At 39.9% G+C, this 17632-nt stretch overlaps 1 protein-coding gene across 3 annotated transcripts in view; it reads right to left on the bottom strand.

Annotated features, from left to right (window-relative positions):
• zfr (zinc finger RNA binding protein) overlaps positions 1-17632 on the bottom strand; it is a 76752-nt gene that overhangs the window by 1727 nt on the left and 57393 nt on the right. Inside the window, exons 14-19 of one of the 3 annotated variants that reach the window (XM_037259447.1) lie at positions 10991-11141; positions 9018-9159; positions 5944-6041; positions 5104-5199; positions 1534-1645; positions 171-268 (exon numbers count right to left, since the gene is read on the bottom strand). In XM_037259447.1, the coding sequence (XP_037115342.1) occupies positions 171-268; positions 1534-1645; positions 5104-5199; positions 5944-6041; positions 9018-9159; positions 10991-11141 (697 nt within the window). Of the gene's footprint in view, positions 1-170; positions 269-1533; positions 1646-4505; positions 5037-5071; positions 5200-5943; positions 6042-9017; positions 9160-10990; positions 11142-17632 lie in introns of those variants that run through there. The other 2 variants (XM_037259448.1, XR_005098833.1) reach the window with 2 other exon arrangements.

Genomic DNA, 17632 nt, shown 5'->3' with positions numbered 1-17632 from the left:
TACTCTGTTTTATATCAAATCTTACACAACATCCTACCTTTACTGGGTATTGAATTTGTGGGATGTTGGTTTGAATACGTCTAACCTTTCAGCCCTAATATCAACTGTTTTATATGCATGCCATTTTGCAATGTCAAAAATATACAGAAGAAAAAACAAGAGCTTGTAACCTGGGCACTTAAGGTTATGTCCTCTCTTTCCTGCTCTCCAATGGCTTCCAGGGTATCGACAGCACTCTTTTCACATGGATCCATCAGTCCAGGCCCACCTGTTAAAACAAATAGTAAACTAACAATCTTAGTGTGAATGTAGTAAGATACAAGACAAAGTTAACTGCTTGTTCATTTGAAGATAACTTAAAGGATACAATTTCTGCAAAAGCAACTTTCAGCGGCATTTGCAAACCCTCACCAGGGTTCTTTAGTCCAAACCAAAGGAATAACGGACAAAATTGTTTTTATGCCACAATAACCGAAATTGTAGAAACCATTACTGTTGCACAATCAACTCCTTGATAGAAAACAACCAATGACGGTGGGCGTTAATATACTTTAGGATGTTATATTGTTTCATATGTAATTTTTATTTTATTCGACTAATTTTTTTAAATTTGAAAATCTTTCATTTATTGTGTAATTTACCAGAGGTACAGTGATCCCTCACCACTTCACACTTCACTATTTTGCAGGTTTACTATAAGTGACAAGAGAACCGTGTTTAAATACACGCTGATAGCACGAGGCATGCCTGTGAGCAATCTGCAGACTTGAGGACAAGCTCGGGAGGTGGGGAAAGCCGACTGTGCGCGAGAGAAAGAAACCAACGGGAGGAGTCGGGACACGTGACAATATTGTGTGTTTGATCTTATATTTACTGTAAAGGTACAATGCACGCACAGAACAGTATGGGAATGGTAATTAAGGGAATGGGAAAGGTTTGTGTAGCATACAAGTCTGAGGGAGGCTTTATAAAGCCTTAATATTGTGTATAGGACCACAATGCAATAAGAGAATCATGTGTAACCGTGACTCACTTTGGTTTTGCTATGCATGATCTCCCCCGGGTTAGTGTAGAGAAGGGATTGTTAACCGGTGGTCCGCGGCGGTATTGCAGGTGGTCAGCAAAATTGGAAACGGAAAATAATTAAATAAAATTGACTTATTATTTGGACTTGATTTATTTTCCAGCTAATTTTGTGAATCATTTACCCATCCAAAATATGTCAAATGTAGCTGAGATAACCAAAACAGATTCAAGTAAATAGCCTGTATAGGTCTATCCTCCTTCGGTGCAAAATAAAATAATTTGAGTTGGTTGGCAACTCCTTAAGAAAAAAAGTGTCATTGTGGTAGAAGCGGAAAGAATTTGTTTCCACAGCCAGTTACTGCAAGAAAAATCCAGCCTTATATGGCAAAGTCAAATTAAAAGGAAAATTACGAGGGCAGGACTTTGGAAATGCCTGCTAGTGGGATCAAATAATTTATAAGAGAATCAACAACAGGAATCATGTCATTAAAAAAAATTAAATATTACCAGAGAGTAAAATCCCAGATGAAATGCATTCGAAGACACGCCTTAGTGCATCGCCTGGGCTAAGCGGTGCAGCGGCACTACTGATGGCCTTTTCCACAAGCAGCTCCATGGCCTAAAGTGAAAGAATGGTTAGAGATTTGGATTGGAAATGTGTTTAATGTGTGAAAAAGCGTGTTTGTGAATTTGGTATTCGCGCCACGCCTCACTGGACATTTCTGCTTCACGCACCAGCGCATCTCTAAATTTGATGAAAAGAAAGTAGACAAAATTTTACACTGGGGAAAAGCAAGTCTAATTTGACTTACCGTATTTTCCGCACTATAAGGCACACATAAAAACTTTAAATGTACTCAAAAAACCACAGTGCTCCTTATAATGCAGAGCGCCTTATAGATGGATCAATTGATGAATTTGTTGATCCATACTGGTTGTAAACAGCGCTCTGCCAAAATGTTTCAGTACGTTTTAGTACGACTCGTAAATTACAAGGTCGCATCGCTTTCGGCATTACGGCAACCATGGTCAGGGGCGTCACCGAAGTAAGCTACTACTGGTCGATTGCATGACGTTTAAAAAAAAAATAAAAACAGTTTTTTCTATAGGCTAGAATCCAGCCCATCTCTTGATTGACATACAGGTAAGCCTATCTGGAGGCAATCACAGTGACACCCCCCCCCCCCCACCGCAGCAAATTTAGCTGCGCATACACAAGACCGGCACCAAAGCTAACAAGCTAATCAATGCATTACGCATCAATGCACGCACTCACTTTTTTCTTTTAAACTAAATATAGTTTATGACCATCAAAAATGAGTGGGGTTGCTGGACCAAAAAGCCAAACCGTATCACTTTCATCCCATTGCTTGCTTGACATACAGGTAAGCCTGTTGGGAGGCAATCACAGTGAACCGCCCCCCCCCCCCCCCCCCTCACCGCAGCAAATTTGGCTGCGCATACACAAGCCTGGCACCAAAGCTAACAAGCTAATCAACACATTACGCATCAACGCACGCACTCTCTTTTTTCTTTTAAACTAAAGAAAGTTTATGACCATCAAAAATGAGTGGGGTTGCTGGACCAAGTAAGAAGCCAAACCGTATCACTTTCATACGGAATGGGAGTTGGACTTTACCCCATTGACTGGGTTGACATTCCCTTTAGCACGGCTCCATTTAGTGGATGCAGAACGCAACCCTAGTCAACCCCAGTTTGATGCAGTAGCTTCTATTCTATGCGCCCTTTAATCTGGTGTACCCTATATATGAAATAATTCCTAAAATAAATTCAATGAAGGTGTGCCTTATAATCCAGAGCACTTTATAGCGCAGAAAATACTGTATTTGTTTTACCCAGGCGCAGACAGACAAAGCAGCGCTCTGAGGGTGTGTGTGTGTGGTGGGTGACACACTTTGGTCAAATACTATAACTGGTGTGGAACAAATTAAAATCACCATCATTTAAAAAATATATAAGGACTTGTGTGTTCACACAGCTATTCCCCAGGACAATGTAAATTTATTAGCAGCACGTTGATCAATACCAGATTGATGTGCATGTTGAAGGGCATCTTGATGATAAAGAGGGGGGCAATAGTCTGAGAAAGGTCGAGAATATTGAAATGTTTCAGGAATTCCAGCCTCGGTTGGACCTTCGATTGCAGCCAGAAGGCAACAAGGCAAGCCGGCGGCCTGGTTAGTGCGCTCGGCGGCCTGGTTAATGCTCTGCGCTTCCAAGTCGGGGCCACGGGTATGACCCCCAAGTAGGGGGATTTTTTCGTTTCCGCAATGTCTGGCATGGCTGGCTTTATTTGCGTTTCGACCGCCCTGATTTTGATGCAATTGATGGACATTGTGCAAATTGGCTGGGAAAAGTCAACTTCCATCCCACAATGGCAAGTTTACCAGCACAAGATCTAGCAAAATACCACAAGAAAGAAATCAGAACCCAGGCGCACAGGTAGACTGCGCTTTGTGCTAGACTTGTGCCAAGAACAAAAATAAGGCTCATGGCGTTGATTATCGTAAACAAGCGACATGCCCTTAACTGAGAGTAGCAGTTAGCAGGGGGGTCCACTTATAATCTACTTATAAATGAATTTATCGTAATAAAACAATTGTATGTGACAGAATCACTCTATGGTTTAAAAGGGCCACCAGAAACAGAAATGCAGTGCATCATGGGCATTGTAGTATTGCAGTCACCTTGTGGCTCACGGTGGTCACGATATCGAATGAGAGAACAGAACTTCGGACAACTACAGAAAAATAAAAAATTCAGCTTAACTGATAATAAGACAACGGTGGTCACGATATTGAATCAGAGAACAGAACTTCGGACAACTACAGAAAAATGAAAAGGACAAGACAATGGAGAGGGCCAAAAAATGGCACCAAAAAGATAATCAGTCTGCAGATTGAGAGTGGTGAACCATGCATCCGAACTATGGGGAGAGATTTGTAGCAACATTATTCACACAAATATATCTGAGATTTCCATTGTTTTTCTGGTCCACATATATATTTGGGATTTTCAAGTGTTATTCAGGTACAGAAATACATTTGTGATTTTCACGTTTTTTCGTTACACAAATAGTTTTCCAATCCAAAAAATATCGGTTATTTTTTATGTTTTTTTTAATTCCACAAATATGCACGATTTTCCACGCTTTTTTTATTGAGGTGTGTGTTGTGTGTATTTGTCATTTTGATTTAAATATTCAATTCTGCGTGTGCATATTCATGCTGTGCACATATCAGTGGTAATTCAAATTGGGTAACAAGTTGGTCATGAAAAACGAGCACCGAATTATTAATGCTTGGGGTCGCAAAAACGTAAACTACAGAACAATTAGGATAAACATACAACCACCTCATTCATACAAGATTTGCAATTTTTGCCATGATGCATTTGCTTTAAAAAAAAATCCAGTTTCCCGATTGCTTGTCTAGCTGCTCTAACAGCCGGAGCTATGTTTGACCCACTGCGCCTCCTCAGAGGAGACGGTCCTGTCAGACTCCACTGTAGCCATTTAGCGAATGGACTGACACTGTCATCTAACGGTGAAAAGCGGCACTACGAGATGTCCTTCAGTTAAGAAATAAACACAGTGGGTTAATTACTGCACAGGAAAACAAGTTTAGCTTTTGCTTCATTTGTAATTTTTGTAGACTTTTGAATAATCATATTAGATTTTTCATTGCTCAACAACATAACATGTTTCTATGTAACCAAAATCCATCCATCAATCCATCCATCCATTTTCTATACCGCTTGTCCCCACGGTAATAAAATTAAATATGATAAAAAAAGAAGTATAGAATACATATCCATCTATTCATCATCCATTTTTTGTACGGATTATCCTCGCTGGGTCACGGCTGATATTAGGATTTTTTCACCTCACCCCCAAAAAATATCAGATATTCACATATGTATTAAATTTTAACTTGAGTATTGTTACAGACCAAACAGTACCCAGTTTGTTCCAATTATTGATGCGCAACTAACGGGGATTTTATGATTGTTACCATTTTGACACAGAAGTTTTCATATCCCAATAGGCACACTCACCCATCCTGGGAAGGACGACCAGGTTGGAGCTCGATCACAGAGGTCTCGGAGTATCCGAATGATGATCACGCATGACTGCAGTCCATTTGCTCTAGCCTTGTGATATAATAAAGTTACATTTATGTGCTAAATCAAGGGTGAGTTGTGGATAGTCAAACCATTCGTAGAGGTCCAACGACTACTGTTCATAATGGAAGCTTGAGTATGGTTTAAGGCATTAATGAGCCATCAAAGTTTGCAATCAGCTGCCATTGCCAGTAGCCCTGTACCTCACAGTTAGTAAGAGAGTTCAAAGTTCGCAAGATGCACAAGAAATGAGGACTTCCTTGCCATCTTCTAAACCCTGACCCAAGGTTTATCAAGGAAACCCACAAACATGTATTTCAAAATACAAGAGTTCATTTGAGAGAGAATGGAGACTGAAGGAGCTCAGGATGTCTGCAATAATTTACCTGTGATTTAGCACAGGAAGTGGTAACACAGGAAACTAATCAGATTTTCCTTTGTCTATCAATCCCCATTTCGTACATGTAGTAGAGTAAAAGATATAAATGTAGTAGAGTAAAAGATACAAACACTTTTGCACAACTTGGTGCAAGGTATCGTGCAGCCTTATGGAATCTTTTGCAACTACACTTGAAATGGCAAAACTAGGATGCCAGTTTTCATATTTAGTGCATCAAATGCTCACAAATCAAATTCTTTAGAGGGATTTGTTTTTAAATGCTTAATGGATATTTTCATCAGTAACGGAAGATTCAAATGTGTACAAACAAAATAAATTAAACAAATAATGCATCTCATAAGGCTACAATAATAAAATAAAATGATGTTCCGAACCTGGAACCACTTAGCGTGGCGCAGAGCAGCCAGAGCGTCAAGGCATTTTTGCCTGTCCAAGACGTCCGCTGGGTCTTTCACCAAACCCGAAGTTACATCTAAAAATGGATTTGAAGTGTCAAAATGTTGATGAGGAATGGGTGTTTGACCAGGTAAGCAAGGCTGGCAAAGAACAAACACATTGCCACACATACCAATGATTCTTTACAAAGCAACCCACATTTGTTTTTCCTTTTACAAGTTTCTTCAAACTTAATACAATGAACAACTTTAACAGGAACATTCTGACTTACTGGATGGCTACACACACAGATTTTGTCTTTGATTCAATATTGTGGATTGCTTTATTTTGAAACCACCACGATCTAGGCTATTAGTCCACACTAGTTTAGGCTGACACTACGTGCAGCCATCACCATTTTATCAGGTAATAGATTTGTTGAAAAGTCACTTTTGCTAAGATATGTTGAGAAGTAGTTGACCTCCAATGACACATTGGGAAGATGATGGCTCTTGATGACCATTAAAAGGAGTTGCAAAGTGAAGTTAAAGGTCAAGAACCATGACAGCGACCTGATAAAAAGCAGCATGGCAATGGTAGGTGTGGCAACATTTTTGGGGTGTGGGAAAACCTTGGTCAAAAATCCTTCCGAAGTTCTTGGGCTCTAGTAAATCTGATGGGAGAAACCAATAGACAATTTCTGTTTATTTTGGTCAAAGCAATAAAACGGGTCATTTCGTTGAATATGTGAAGACTGTACGATGATAAACAACAAAACAAAATTGCGATGAGTGCTGAGGGAGACAAAGCAATTCCAGCAATCAAGAGGTTAAGATATCACTGCATGCATACCTGGCATCAGTGGGCTTGAATAAGACCTCAACAGACAATTTATGTCCAAGGCTGTACTCAGGTCCAACCAACCAAGTCTACCAAACCCTTGTTACTTTAGCCTCAATAATACTCCCCTAAGAAAACAAGTAATTTATCTGATTACAAAGATTATAGCTCATGGCTGTGGTCAGAAGACATTGTGTGAATCTGGCATTGCTGTCGGTAACCTTACATGTATTGAGCCACATTTTGAATTCAAAAGCTGTGAATATACTCAGGGGAGCACTTTGGATCAAGAGATATGGTGAACTGTTCACCTGAACACAAAAATACAATTTGTTTCCTGTGGAAAAAAAGAAATAACATCCTTGTCTCATTTGGTGTGTGGGGGTGGGGATTCTGATCTGCCATGATCCAAATGTTGACACAACATATACAGTGATCCCTCGCCACTTCGCGCGTTACCTTTCGGACAGGACAACCATGTGCAACACGGACTGTTTATTTAGGGAATGCGAAAAAAGGAAAAGGGAGGCTGGAATGTCAGCAAAGCAGGTGCACAAGGCGACTGACGAGCCAGTCAGCGAGCTCGCGTCGTGCGTCGTTGTGGCATCTTGTTACACAGCGGATCAGGCAAACGGTAATCAGGTGGCAGGCGTGCGTGTGCCAAAGCAGACAAAATGGCGACGACTGACAGGCGACGACTGACCGGCGACAAACGGCGTCTTTATACACGCCCTAATCAGTGGGTAACACGGGACAGGTGGTGGCGATCAACGTCGATTAGCACGCGCAGTTCCGTATTGGCGACGCACACCCCGAGGTCTAGTGCGGAGGGCGCTTCAGCCAACCAGCAGGGTGAGAGTGGAGACGTGACACAGCCGCGCACAAAGGAAAAGTGAACCGCCGTGCAGAAGGATTCGGGACAATGGCAATGAGCGCTTATAGCGTGCATTTGACCAATGTGCTTCACTGAAGACAAGCGCTGGGTGCGTGGCTGGCTGCTTCGCACGTAGGAAAAAAGCACTGCCGTCCAGTAGTTGGGACAGCGGCAATGAGCCCTGATAGTGCAGGGCGTGCCTCTGAGCAATGTGCATCACTGAGGACAAGCGAGGGGTGCGCGGCTGCCGTGCATGTGGAGGAAAAAAAGCATTGCTGTCCAGCAGTCAGGACAGCGGCAATGAGCTCTGATCACGCGGGACATGCTTCTGATCAATGTGCATCATTGCGGGGTTCAAATGCAGGCGGCAGCAGCCGGCCACTCGCGAGAGAAGCAGCGCTAACCGGTGCAGAAGGAGTCGGGACACGTGATAATACCACGTGTTTATTCTTTTGTTTACTGTAAAGGAACAATACATGCACTGAACAGTGTAGCAAGGGAGGGATTTGGCTGCGGCGTCGGTTTGGAAGTAAAAAGTTGGTTCGGAGGTAGATGCAAAAAAAAAAAATCGCAAGGCTCCGGTTCGTATCTCAAAAAGTTCGTAAATCTAGGCGTTCATAATTAGCGGTACCACTGTACAATGGTGTTTAAATTTCTAAATAATACATCATTTCTACTTCGTGGATTTTCGTTTTTTTGCGGGTGGTTCTGGAACGCATCTCCTGCAGAAAAACGAGGGATCACTGTACAACAAAATTAATATGTTTAGTGTAAAAACAACAATGTAAGGTTTGTTCTACTGATGAATATTAATATTATATATATAATATATTAATAACAATAATAATAATAAACTTCTTAAAACACAACCAGAATCCCTGAGAACACAGGAAACAAAATTTCACTAGGGTATATAACTAGACTTATCACAATGCAAACACTGATCATGCTTCGCTTGAAAGGGATAGTCTCTGAGAAGAGTTAAAAGAGCGGAAAGACAAAAGAGCAATACTGCTGGCAGCCTCTTTTGCTTTACATTCCAAGTGATCTCTCACGCAATTCTAAGTTCTTTATAAGGCTCCCACCTAAATAAAATAATTTTAATCTTTTATGGTTTTACAAACATTTACATAAACAAAGCCTGAAAGAAAGAAGTTCTTTTTTTTTTACTTTTGAAGCCAGATCTTTCTGACATGAGGGGAACATATTGCCAGGATGCTTCTTTAAGGCCCAAAATATTTTTGGGGGTGCCAGCAGCACAAAACTCTGTGACAAATCAAGACACTGGAAATGATTCCATCGGGAAATAGCAGAGGCAATATAAAGAGGTATAACATAAACAGCTATGGTTTTTCCAACCTCCATCCCGGCCATTTTCCTCTCTGATTACAGGTGAAGTCAAAGTGATGGTCACTTGCATCTTTGGCTCTGTACAGGATGTAAGAATGATGGCTGCTTCTTGGAGCGACCCTTTAACATCATATTTTTCTGGTGCTACTATCTAGAAAGATAAAAAAAAAGCACAGAGAAGAATGAAAACAAGTATATGGATAGCAAAGGAGCCGAAGTAATCATTCATACTCAATCGCCACCATAAGAGTTTTTTGTACCGTGTGCATAATGCAATGATATAGATATTTATAATAAAGAAGGCTGAATTTACCTCATTGACAGCCGCTGTGGTGTCAATGGTTATACATTAATGAACAGCTAACACATCGAGTAGAGGCTAAAGCTAACTGCGGAACTTAATAGTACAATAGATTGTAGGTGTGTGGCAATCCAGCTATTTAAACGCAAAATCAATGTGCCAGCCCCACAATCAAGCTACATCTTGAGAGCTGTACTTGTTTACATTGATGCTGGCCACACATCGATGTGTCATTTTTGAGTTATCAATCAATATAATAAATGAAATAATTTCAGACTCAAAATTCCTAATACCCTTTTATTTTATGGTCATCTGCCTACGTACTTGTGAAAAACAACTAAAATGTAAATTGGCTACCTGTGAGTGTGGAGGTGGTAAGCCTTTGGCAAAATTGTTTATTGTTAGTTACTTGTTTCCAAAGACCAACACAGCAGTAGGTTAATTGAATGTGAAAATATTGTTTATGACCTGTATCTATTTTTGTGTTCCACAAAAAATAATAATGAACATTGTTCACCTTTATGAAGCACTTTATCAAAAGGGATTATTTATATTGCTTTTTCAATGCATAAAAGAACAGGCATATTCAGATAATAAGAAAGCGCGTGTTTAAAAATAGAACTAGCTATTTCTGTTGCACTTAGCTTATACTACAATATTAATAAAACTTGCGTGTTGTGATTTTTGTTTTACATTTTGGAACTGGTAAAGCTGAATTGGTTTCAAAATAAAATCCAATGAAAAAAATATTTAGAGTTACCTTTCTGTTACTATATCAAAATATTGTACGATATTGCCTTTATTGAGTATCAAACTATCACTTCAGAAAGGCGATATATCGTTTTGTTGAATCGTTAGTCTTTATATCAATACGTAGTATTGTATGGTCAAAAAAGGTTTAATAAAATAGATACAAGTTTATATAAATGTCGCACAAAAAAAAGTAGTTTGGAAATTTGGACGAAAAAAAAAAAAAAAATTCTTTTGGTTGACAATATCGAGCTGCAAGCACTACCGTATTTTCATAGTTTGGCCCGGGGGTGCGACTTATACCCAGGAGCGACTTATGTGTGAAATCATTAACACATTGCTATATCATTTCACATGTTATTTTCACACTAAACCGCAAGAGGGCGCTCTAGGGCTGTGGAATAATTGGAACTGCAACTGACGTAAGCCACATAGAAGAGGAAGCACAGCATCTTCTACTTCATGAGTTAGCGGAGTTGTCTAAAAGTGAAACAGAGGATAAAGATTTCATTGGATTCAGTGATTTGGAGTGACACGGATGGTTTGGTAAACTTGTTAGCATGTTATTTATGCTATAGTTATCTGAATAACTCTTAATATGTTACATCAGGCACATTCTCAGTTTGTTGTTTGTGTTATGTAACGTTAGCATACCGTACAATTATTCAGCTTGTTGTTGCCGCTATTCTATTTTTATTTTAAATTGCCTTTCAAGTGGACATGTCTGTTCTTGGTGTTGGATTCTATCAAATAAATTTCCCTCCAAAATGCGACTTATACTCCAGTGCGACTTATATATGTCTTTTTCTTCTTTATTATGCATTTTATGGCTGGTACGACTTGTATTCCAGAGCGACTTATAGTCTGGAAAATACGGTAATTAAAGATTTCATTTCACAAATAAATCAAATGAGAAATGGAAAGACAGTACTGTTAGCTGTTTAGGGAGGAGTTCCACAATTTGTGTAAGGAGACTTTTGGTGGGCTTCTCCGAGCAGAGCAGGACTAAGTTGACATTCTTGTCACCCCGAAGAAGTAACCCTTTTGCCAGGACTCCCACTCTCATCACACCCTTCAGGGCTCTACGTGGATAGAAAAGACAGAAAACAGCAATATTAATACAGCATTAAATTGAAATGAAAAACAAGAAAATATATACTTCATTAAATTAATAGGGAACTAAAATTATTTTTCTAAAACAATACATTGTACAATGTGCCAGCACAAGTCAAAGGATCGTAATGAATTATTATTGCATTTGCTGAATAAGAATCAAATAGGATAATTAATGAACTTTAGTAGGTCACCACATTTAGTGAAATTGTCATCAGTTGCAGATCTCAAGTGACTTTGAAACTACAGTTGCATTTTGCCTGGTAATTCAAGGCATTTGAGTAAGCCTGATTTGTCAAAATTAGATCAGTAGGAACTGCAATTTTATGATATATAATACATAATATTATATGTCCCACTTGGCTATACATGTTTGGGATACCTGACGATGAACAAATGATATGGACTGGTAGTTGTTGCCCAAAGTATTGTTATAACTTTAAAGTTGAAAGATTTACCGTATTGGCCCGAATATAAGACGACCCTGATTATAAAACGAGCCCCTCTTTTTCAAGACTCAAATTTGAAAAAAGACTTTTTGAACACAAAATTTAATTTTTATACAGAAAATAATTACAGTACATCTGAAACAAATTATAACAATTTATTTGAGAGGAAAAGCATGTTATTTTGCCTCATTCAAATCATGCAAAAACTGTCTATCACATCTTAATATCTGAACATTTAAATATGTAAACTAAAGTGCAATCACATTTGTAAATGAATGGCTTCTGGTTTGAAATGTAAATAAACCAATCTACTGTGTTAAAACAACAAAATTGCAATAACTGCATTAACCATCAAACTGAAGTCTAACTAACTGCAGTCTTGAAACAAATATGAATCAGGAAAAACATTGCAATAAAATAATGCAAACTGGTTTAAACTTGAGAGTAGCTGAGATCTGTCATGTCAGAATATTACTTCTCACAAACATCCTCTGCCTCGCTGTGCTCAGTGTCACTGTCCTCACTCCCATCATCTGGCTCCGCTGGCTTTCTTCTTCGTGACAGGGGTTCGCTTTGGCCTGGGGAGTTAAGTTCAGCATTTGCTTTAAAGATATCTGGCGCCATCTAGCGTTGTGAATGGGTATAATGTCTAGACCCCAAATGTAAGACGACCCCCACTTTTTCAGTCTTATTTCAATGCAAGAAACACCGTCTTATATTCGGGCCCATACGGTAATATTAAGGACTGCATCCACTTAAAAAAATGTATTTCCTAACTTGAATACATACTATATTCATATATCACTTTTGCCCCCTCAGACTGATGCCAGTACGAGTTTGAGCACTCTAACACTTTTGATCTATAAAATTTTATTCAACACAATGACAAAAAATTATGAACAAAAACCTTTCTTTCTGATGTCAAATTGCTACAATACAGCGCTACCTACAGCAGAGGAGGATTGACTGTCAGATTTAGCGGTGTCAAAATTACTAAATTAGTTATAAACAAATAGATTATCAAATTCATCGCCTCATACAGTACCTCTACTTATGAACTTAATTGGTCCTGCGATCGGGTTTGTAAGTAGAAACGTTTGTAAGTAGAAGCAACGTTTCCCATAGGAATCAATGTAAAAGCAAATAATACGTGCTGACTATGTGTCGGTTCTGAAGTCGAAAATTGGTTCCTAAGTAGAAGCAAAAAAATCACGAGGCTCCGGTTCGTATCTCAAAAAGTTCGTAAATTTAGGCGTTCATAATCGAGTAATTGTTTGGAGACATTTTTCAACTAAAGATTGTCCAAATCAGGGGTCTCAAACTCCAGTCCTCGGGGGCCGCATTCCTACATCTTTTCCAAGTTTCCCTCGTTAAACACACCTGATTCAATGCAGAACGTGAGGATGAACTGATCATTTGAATCAGGTGTGTTTAACGAGGGAAACTTGGAAAACATGTAGGAATGCTGCCCCCGAGGACTGGAGTTTGAGACCCCTGGTCCAAATGCTCTGATTTAAGGTTCTGAAAACCAATAATTCTCTGATTTCTCTAGTCCTTCATTAAAGCGATAAGTCTGCTTTTTTGTTTAATCAAAATGAGACATTTGCTAACATTTGCTTTTTTATTTTGGAAAACAATGACCCTAAATTTTTTTTGTGTGAGACTGCTTAACGTGTTTAGTTTATTTTAATCACCAAATAATACCAAATGAACAAAATAATTGGTTAATAAATATTATTCGGGGCGAACATATGACGGAAAATCCACTTTTTTTGCTTTTATATTCATTTTATTGTGGACTTGGAGTCTCCAAGATTGTAGAAAAGTATAATCTATCCCTCCAGGTGTTGCAGAGATACTTTTATGATCTGTTTGGGGGCTATTTTTTACTTATTAATTAATTGACAATTGAAAGCAAGATGAACATAGTACAACTGCTATTTTTTACTGTGTTCAGTTTTCTCCATTTTCTATTACATATTTTTATCTATTACGTCACATCCTTTGGGGCGGGACTACCAAACAAGTTAATGGGTGTGGCCAAGCGCTTTTGCAAATCCGCCATCTTTATTACTCAGAGAAACTTTTGTAGTCCAAACAACTCAAGGATGCCAAAGTGGAGAGATCAAAATGTTCCGTTGTTGGATGCATCAATCCACACAACTCATTGAACCGTCCCCCAGCATCAGAACCTCAAAGAAGTGCCTGGTCAAATTTCATTTTTCAAGCTGTGTTCCCACATCTATCTGCTTGTTCAAGGACGAGTGTTTCAGAAATCTTTTGTCAGTATAGAGAAGGCTTAGCCGAAAAACTTCGTTTCATTGATAATTCAGTTCCTTCAATCTATGGAAATGACGGACACAGTAAATCGGTAAGCTTGAGATGACAAAAAATAAACTATTTCTCTAATAATATTGCGTGTCTATTCACTCGTTTTCATAGCATTAGCGTCAGTCTTTCTGCTGATTTTAGAGCTGTGCGCTCTATGTTTTCACTTCTGGTGGATGTATATTGAGTAGTTGTATCAGATGAATTGCATCGAAGGTGCTGTATTATTATTGGGGAACACAATAATGTGTTAAATGCATTCGTTAGCTTCTCGCTAAAGCTAGCATTAGCTTACTTCGTAGCTTGACTGCAGTGCTTGTTTACGAGACGTGTTCATAAATATTGTGAGGGGAGTTATTTTGTTGCGTGTTGTGTATGGTTGTACGGACAAGTCTTCTGCCGTTGACATACTTGCGGCACAAGTAACTCTACCTCAGCTAAAAACTACAAATATGTCCGACGGGAAATGGAGGCGCACATCTTGCAGCCTGGAGGGAGCGGGGTATGAAGTATCGCATTTGCATTTAGAGACACCGCACCAAAACGGCTTGCTCTGAGCCGCACGTCAGAAATAAGAGTGACCTGTGATGCTATCGAAACGAGGAATTCAGACAAACGCATCGCTGGTCCACTTTATATAGACCACAACTGAATGAGTAAAACGTAAAACGGAAGAATCAAACGTGATTTGTAAGCTTTAATATAGTTTAATGCAAATAAAATTGTATGATTATTCAATTAATCATTGGAATAATCCATAGAATTATCAATTCTAAAAATATTCGATTTTCATCCACGTCGCTGTCTGGCTCTCAGCGGAGGCTTCGTGGCCGTTTGTCTACCGTCGATCATCAGACACGTAAGTATGGCTGCGGATCAAGAGGTTTGCACGGCTTCGTGCACCAACTGCACCCTTCTCTTAGAGAGGTTGTCCCTCCTAGAGGGACGTGTCCGCCAGCTGGAGCAGAATAGTGCGATAACAGTAGATGGGGCGGACACAGACGCGGACTGTAGTCAGCCCGCAAGCCCAGTTAGCATTAGCCCCAAGCGGCTTGCTAATCGCGATGAGCCAGATAAGACGCATAGCCGTCCAAAGTCATCTCGGTCTACTGGCCCTCTCACCTTGGTCATAGGTGACTCCATTACCCGAAATATCACGCTTAAAAATCCAGCCACGGTAATGTGTATTCCTGGGGGCAGAACACCCGACATAGAAGCTAATCTTAGGGAACTGACTCGCAATAGGCCTCGTCAACAGCGTAGTTCCAACAACACTAGCTACTCGGACATAGTGATACACGTCAGCACCAATGATGTTAGGATGAGGCAATCAGAGATCACAAAGAAAAACATAGCGAGGACTTGTGATCTCCCCAGAAAGATGAGTCGGCATCGAGTATTTGTCTCTGGCCCCCTGCCTGGGAGAGGCACTGATGAGAGGTTTAGTAGATTAGTCTCCCTTAATTGATGGATGGCTGGGTTCTGTAAAAAGCAGGGACTGCATTTTATAGATAACTGGTCCTCCTTCTGGGGCCGCCCCGACCTGCATGCACATAGCTCCTTGTGTAGACTAGAGCGTCACAGTTTGAATAGTGCTACAGTACACGTGAACACACTTTCTACTGAGGTAGTAGACAAATCCAATCACTCCACCCCGACCGGTATCACTGATGAAACGGTGCCTGTTTCAGATAATATTACATGTGTACCAAATATTTACTATCAAATTCCTACGGTCGTCTCGTCCCACCACGCTAATAAACATTTGAGAGGTGATGTCAGGCCTAGAGAACACAATCTTACTCGCATTTCGTTTAAAAATCCTTCGATAGATACGAACCCTGATCAACCGATTACACTTAAACACAGTTTTATGAATATTAGATCGCTTCATACGAAAGCAGTTCCCGTTAATGACCTCATCACGGAACATAATCTAAACGTTTTTGGTCTTTGCGAGACCTGGTTAAAACCTAATGAACTGCTGCCGCTTAATGAGGCCTCGCCTCCAAATTTTGTGAGCTCGCATGTGGCGCGCCCTCGAAAAAAGGGTGGGGGTGTCGCCCTCCTCTCAAATTCCGATCTTAGATTTAGGCCTCGTTCGATTAACGTATTTAAAACATTTGAAGTTCTCACTGTCCGATCCACCACTCTACCGTCATTTTATCTTGCTGTTATGTACCGTCCACCCGGGGCTTACTCTGGCTTCCTGGATGAATTTTCAGAATTCGTGGCTGATCTAGTGACAAATGCGGATAATATAATAATCATGGGCGATTTCAATATCCACATGAATTTACCGTCAGAGCCACTTACTTCGGCGTTTCAGAAGTTTAACTGATACGTTTGGTTTTACGCAAGCCGTACAGGCAGCAACGCATAAGAATGGAAATACCTTAGATCTGGTATTATCCCGAGGACTGGCAACCTCAAATATAACAGTACTGCCATACACTACTGTTTTGTCTGATCACTACTTAATAAAATTTGAAATTTTAATTCTTTGTCAAAGACAAGAGAGCAATCAGAATTATAGCAGCCGTAATATTAACTCAATGACTGGAACTGCGCTATCTGAGTTACTGTCGCCGGCAACTGCCATATTTCCCGCATATATCGGCTCTATTGATAATCTTACAAATGAATTCAATGCGACATTGTTAAATGCCATCGTCTCTGTGGCGCCGCTACGTCTGAAAACTTGCCGTAGATTGCCTACTCCGTGGTTCACAGATGAAACACTTACGCTTAAGCAATTATGTAGAAAGCATGAGCGCAAATGGCGTTTAACCAAACTTGAGGTTTTCCATCAGGCATGGCGTGACAGCCTCCTGAAATATAAAGATGCACTTATCTTAACAAAAACTCGTTATTCTTCGCAAGTCATTAATCTCAAAAACAATCCTAAATACCTATTTGATACAGTGGCAAAGCTAACACTACACCAGCCGACCCCCAATAGCTCCTTCCACTCAGCTGACGAGTTCATGAAATTTTTCGCTCGAAAGATTGAATCCATTAGGGATGAGATCAAGATGACCATTCCAATCGCTCAGTCGAGACCGCCGATTACCGGCGCTGACGATCATGCAATAACCCTCTCAAATTTTAAAAGCGTGTCCCTTGAAAGGCTTACACAATTGGTTAGTCCGGCTAAACAAACATGTTTACTCGACCCGCTTCCAGCCAAACTATTTAAAGAATTATTTCAAATTTTAGGACCGTCCGTCTTAAATATAATTAATCTGTCTGTCTCTTCTGGGATAGTGTCAACAGCCTTTAAAACCGCTATCATTAAACCGCTACTTAAGCGACCAGATCTTGACCCGGACTGTCTCAGTAATTATAGGCCAGTTTCAAACCTCCCATTCATAGCAAAACTTCTTGAAAAAGTAGTAGTGCAGCAGCTTATTGATTACATGGTCCCCAATAATCGATATGAATCTTTTCAGTCTGGTTTTAGAGCTAATCATTCCACTGAGACAGCACTTGCTAAAGTGGCGAATGATCTCCTCATAGCTATGGATTCAAACACTTCATTGGTATTGTTACTACTGGATCTTAGTGCTGCCTTCGACACTGTAGACTTTGATATTTTACTAGAGCGTCTTAAAAGTTGTGTTGGTATTTCAGGGTCAGCACTAGGCTGGTTCTATTCCTATCTATCAGACAGGACGCACCGA

Source organism: Syngnathus acus, chromosome 9 (genome assembly GCF_901709675.1).
Source record: "Syngnathus acus chromosome 9, fSynAcu1.2, whole genome shotgun sequence".
Taxonomy (NCBI): Eukaryota; Metazoa; Chordata; class Actinopteri; order Syngnathiformes; family Syngnathidae; genus Syngnathus; species Syngnathus acus.
The sequence above is the reverse complement of the archived record's forward strand: the minus strand, read 5'-3'. Positions and strand labels throughout refer to the sequence as shown.